The sequence below is a fragment of the Solanum tuberosum genome, unplaced genomic scaffold, assembly GCF_000226075.1.
Source record: "Solanum tuberosum cultivar DM 1-3 516 R44 unplaced genomic scaffold, SolTub_3.0 scf00181, whole genome shotgun sequence".
In the NCBI taxonomy this organism is placed as follows: Eukaryota; Viridiplantae; Streptophyta; class Magnoliopsida; order Solanales; family Solanaceae; genus Solanum; species Solanum tuberosum.
The window spans coordinates 308,920-314,421 of NW_006239106.1; the positions used below are offsets into that span (position 1 = coordinate 308,920).

The 5,502-nt window shown below is 33.9% G+C and overlaps 1 protein-coding gene across 1 annotated transcript; it reads left to right on the forward strand.

The window, feature by feature from the left end:
• Positions 1 to 2,294: 2,294 nt before the first annotated feature.
• On the forward strand, positions 2,295 to 3,999 carry LOC102591582 (cytochrome P450 CYP736A12-like). The gene is made up of 2 exons (XM_015311992.1): positions 2,295 to 3,175; positions 3,266 to 3,999. The coding sequence occupies exons 1-2, from the start codon at positions 2,849 to 2,851 to the stop codon at positions 3,548 to 3,550; spliced, it is 612 nt and encodes a 203-aa protein (XP_015167478.1). The 5' UTR covers positions 2,295 to 2,848; the 3' UTR covers positions 3,551 to 3,999.
• The last annotated feature ends 1,503 nt before the right edge of the window (positions 4,000 to 5,502 follow it).

Consider the following 5,502-nt stretch of genomic DNA (forward strand, 5'->3'; position numbering starts at 1 on the left):
TTTTTTGTTGGATATTTTAGTATCATTACTCATATAATATTTTGCTTTTTTTTTTAAGAAACACCTTAGATAGTTGTACTTTGGTAGGACTAAAGAAATACTTGAAGTATAAGTAAATTATATGTTTGTATGAATACTTTACCCGAAAAACCAGAAAATCCCGAGATTGAAAAATCCGACTTTTATTAGTTTGGTTTGGTTTATAGATTTAAAAATCCAACACAAATGGTTTGGTTTGATATTTGAAAAATCCGAACCAACCTGGTCATGTACACCCCTACTCCTAAGGTAAGGGGTTTTAGCTAAGCATATATAGTGAAAAGCAAGAAATCGTTACCAACAAAATTTCCATCTGATTTGCTAACGATCTGCAATCCCCAAATGTGAAATCGAAGCTAAAATCTTATAATCTCCAAATCTAAATCCAAAACTCTACTAAGAATGTTAAACAATGTTCAAAATGTAAAAACTCTCAAAAACCCAGGAGTAAACAATGTGGGAATTACTTTTCTTCTTTTAAAAATTACATTTATACGTTCCCAAAAACTCAGAACAGAGTCAACTTAGTGAAGTAAGTCGGATCGCCGACCCATTTGGCGATCCGCCGAATTTCTCTTCTTCTCGCCTTTCGGCTTGGTTCCTCCATCAAATTGTTCTGGAACTTTTGGCGAGCTTGATCGTTGTCGTCGATCCATTCGGCGCATCGCCGAATCACCGTTTTGCTAGCCAAGTTGGTTTGGTTCATGGGATACTTCGCTGAAAATTTAGGCGAGATGGAGGCCCACTCGGCGAGTCACTGAGTGGTTTTTGCGAGCTTCAGCTTTTCGCATTGTAATGTTCTTGCCTCACTCTTAAGCTTTCATTGTTGCATATCAACATATTAACGTAGTTATGAGTGAAAAATAGGCATTTAGGACACTAAATCGTTGAATAACAAGCCTTAAATGAGTCGAAATTATCGACTCATCAACTTGCTGAAAGATATGATCGTTTGAAGTTGACCTAAATAGAAGCTTATATCAAAACTTAATTTATAAGGAAGCTTTCAACTCAATTTTGTGCTAGTGGATTATTGTGACCTTAATTCATGTCCAAAGCTATTCCACACTAAAGAATTCACTTTAACACCTAAGCACAATTTAAAAATCACGTGATATGATGTTATATGCAACTGAAGAATGATTTAAGTCTTAGCTTAGAACTTTTTGAGGTGTTACATGAGTATCATAATCAACCTATTCAAATAGCTTTTTTGTTATATGTCAAATAGTTAGACATTCGATGAACCTGCAAAATTGGATAGCAAAATATAGTTTGGTAATTAAGATGATGGGTTACATTTTATATTATTATTTCTAAATACCAAATACCGTATCGAATACCAAAAAAATTAAAATGTCTACTATATATCATATATCATACCAAATACCATAATACCAAAATCACGGTATTAAAATTTTCGATATAGTATAGTAATTAGGTATATACCATACAATGCCCACCCCTACTTGCAAGTGAAATGCAACGTTAGGAATTGTTTGGCCGTATACTTTTATTTTATTGTCCTCGTAGAAGCAAAGACGTTCACAAAATTGCTTCACAGCGAATTTGAAAAGATATCCCTTTTTTATGTTGTGATAATTGTATTCTTAATGGAATAAACACATTTCTAATTGCAAAAATATCTAATTATTATTTTGAGATGTGTGTTGTTATTAAAACTTTTACCTATCATTCTTGTGTCGTTACTTTAGCCATTTGAACGTTCAAATTCCGGAGTAACATGATGGATGTATTCTACTTCAAAATTAATCTATCGGAAAATTTTTAACTTAAAAATAAACGACACTTTTTTATAAATATTATTATTTTAAAAAATACACATAATTTTTTCGGGTAGGTTTATAATCTGTGTGGTTTTTTTTTAAAAATCAAATCGGTTTTAGAAATTTGGCTGATTATTATTTTTACAAAAAAAATTAATGACGTGGCTGAATCATCATTCGTCACATGGATAAAATGGTTTTGCAAAACTAGATGGGTTTTCTGTTAATCCATAATGGCATGAATGAGCCTTTTTTCATATGGAAATTGCATAGATGAACTAAACTTTTAATGGATAATATAAATAAGTCTTTTTTTAAAAAAATTGATGGCATATTTGAGCCTTTTCTGATAAATAAGTGAAGCAAGCAATAGCATTCTAAAAGGATAAGACTATCAAAGTGTGTGGTTTAAAATACAGGACTTGTGCCTGTAAATATAACTAAATGGGGTTTAGAGTATTTTGTTCTAACTCAGTGACTTTGATATGGGGAACTCTAGTGGTTTTTCTATTTGTATATGCCTTGTATGTGCTACTAAACATTCACAAGAGGAAAAGGTTTCCTCCAAGTCCAACAGGCTTTCCCATTTTAGGACATCTTCATTTGTTAGCTGGTAAAAATCCACACAAAGATTTACAAAAACTAGCCAAGAAACATGGTTCTATTATGTATGTGCAATTGGGACTAGTACCTGCAATTGTTGTCTCATCCGTTGATGCAGCCGAGAAGTTCCTCAAGACATATGATCACATCTTTGCTAGTAGGCCTCATAGTGAGGCATCTCAATATTTGTCTTATGGACAGAAGAATTTGATATTTGCAAAGTATGGTGTGTATTGGCGCAACATGCGCAAATTGTGCACTGTGCACCTTTTGAGCAATCACAAGATCAATTCATTTCAATCCATGAGAAAGCAAGAAGTTCAACTTCTGATTGAATCGATTAAAAGGAAGCTCATGATCGTGTAGTTGTTGATCTTAGTGCAAGGATTTTGTCCTTGAATGCTAACTTGACTTGCTTGATGATGTTTGGAAAGAAGTACATGGATGAGGACTTAGACAAGAGGCGATTCAAAGCTATTGTTCAAGATGTTGTGGATTTAGCATCCACACCAAATCTTGGAGATTTTTTTCCTTTCCTTGGTGTTATTGATCTCCAGGGTCTCAATCGCAAACTCAAGGATCTTTCAAAGGTGTTTGATGAGTTTCTTGAGAGGATTATTGATGAACATGTCGAGTATCATGATCGGGATCAAACCAAGGACTTTGTGGACACCATGATGGACATAATGCAATCTGGAGAAGCAGAATTTCAGTTTGACCGTCGTCACATAAAAGCTATCCTCTTGGTATATATGTACTTTCATCCCATTTATAAGTCATATATACTAGTATAAGCTTAATTTATAACAAATTCCCCTGTTTCCTTTTATATACAGGACATGCTTCTGGCTGCAATGGACACTACAGCATCAACAGTAGAATGGATACTCACCGAACTTCTTAGGCATCTCCAAGTGATGAAGAAACTCCAAAACGAGTTGCAAGAAGTGGTAGGCCTTGAAAGAATGGTAGAAGAATCGGACTTGGAGAACTTAAACTACTTAATCATGGTTGTAAATGAGGGCCTGAGGCTGCATCTTGCAGTGCCACTATTTTTTCATGAGGCCATGGAACATTGTGTAGTCAATGATTCCACATACAGAAGGGATCCCGAATCATAATAAATTGTTACGCAATTCATAGGGATCCAAACGTTTGGCCAGACCCTGAGAAGTTTTTTCCTGAGAGATTTGTTGGGACACTACACCAAAAGAGACCTTTAGCGGCAATTGATTTTTCTTTTAGTGGCAATAGTTATTGCCACAAATACATTACCGGCATTTGATTAAATGTCATTGGATCCAATGTCGCTAAAGCCTTTAGTGGCATTTATGTCGGGTGCCGGTAAAGACCCTCATTATTGCCACTAAAAGTAATTACTTTTAGCGACTTTTATTTAGTGGCATTTACTATTGCCATTAAAGCTACTTTAGAAACAAACATATGTGTGGCATTTAAATTCACCTTAATTCACATATTTACCCTCTTTTATAACATCAAAAACAAAATTCACAAGAGAAATAAGTTCGAAAGTAGTAAAGAAGAATTATCAAACTCAAAACAATGTCATTTACTTAAAATAAGAACAAACAATCTTAATACATTCAACTTCTTATCTTGTAGCGGAAAAACAAACTATGAATTATCAAAATAGAAAAAATGTGTTCAACAATGGAAACAATAAGGCAATTAAGCCAGTGTTTGTTCCCTAATGCAAAATGTGACAGCTTTCTGGATCAGTGTGTCAGTCATTCCTTGAACAAGCTCACCATTTGAATGAGTATGCCACTGTACACATATAGCGGTAGATGGTTAGACGACAAAAAATTGACATGCCAATTACATATCTTACTCACTAAGATCTAGGTGACTAAAATTTGAAATAGAGACAGAATAGAAAAGCACCACCCATGGTCCCGTCATGTACCTAGTTCAAATATAATATTTCATATCACAACTAAGGAATCAATTGACAAGCAACAACCTCATTAGCAAGAGGAATAAACTAAAGTAATGCCTTTTCAAATCCACCAAGCAGTTCATATATATGACGTCCTGGCAAGTCTAAAGTAGTGTGTTACTACACACCAACTCAAACACTAAGGTTCAGGAAACATTTACCGTCAAGCAAAATCTCAGAAAATATTAATAATCTCATAATAACTTTTAACTAGTTGATTATACTCCAATGCTTGACATATGACTTATCAAGAAATTAAAATCAAACTAAGCAGCAAATAGAGAACAGTTGGTTCTGATACTTGAAACTGGCAACCACCATCAATAATGGAATTTTTGTTCAAGTTAACTACCTTAATCAATAATAAGAATTTTTGTTCAAAGAGCACCATCAAAAGCAATAGATACAACCTCACCCACTATCATACAAACTCGGATACAACAACTTGTGATGCTGTAATTAACACAGTATAGGAGAATATTAAGATTGAGCTCTGAATTGACACATTTGGAAGATCACTAAGTAGCTACGAATGAACCTGAAGGAAGTTCTTCATCATGGTGATGTATCCTCATGTCTGCTCTTCATTCCTTCAATCAACGAATTACCTATATATAAAGAGAACATGTAGTTTTATTTAGTTTCACTTGCCTTGACTCGAAAAAATCTGAAATTCAACATACTCCATCAAGACATTAGCATTTACACCCCTCCATCTTGATCTCTTAAAAGCACTTAACCTAGTGAAACAATAAAATTACATTATTCCTACATTAGGATCCTTTATAATCCAATTCTTGCAATAAGCAAAATCACTCCTTTAACATACTTGACTTCTATTAAGAGCCCTTTTGATTGATAAAGAAATAAGACATTTACACTAAGAATAATAGAAAATAGATTGGATAAAGAAGGAGGGATCCAATGGATTGACAACCAACATGAAGTTAATTGATTTATGATGAACCCACACAAAATGGTATTACATTAACAATTGACACATAACGAGATTGAACTAGGAATACAAAAACAAGTACAAGCCATAATAATATGAGATACATACAAGTTACTCATGCCCAGTATTTTGGTCTTCTAAGTTCAACACCCAAAGTA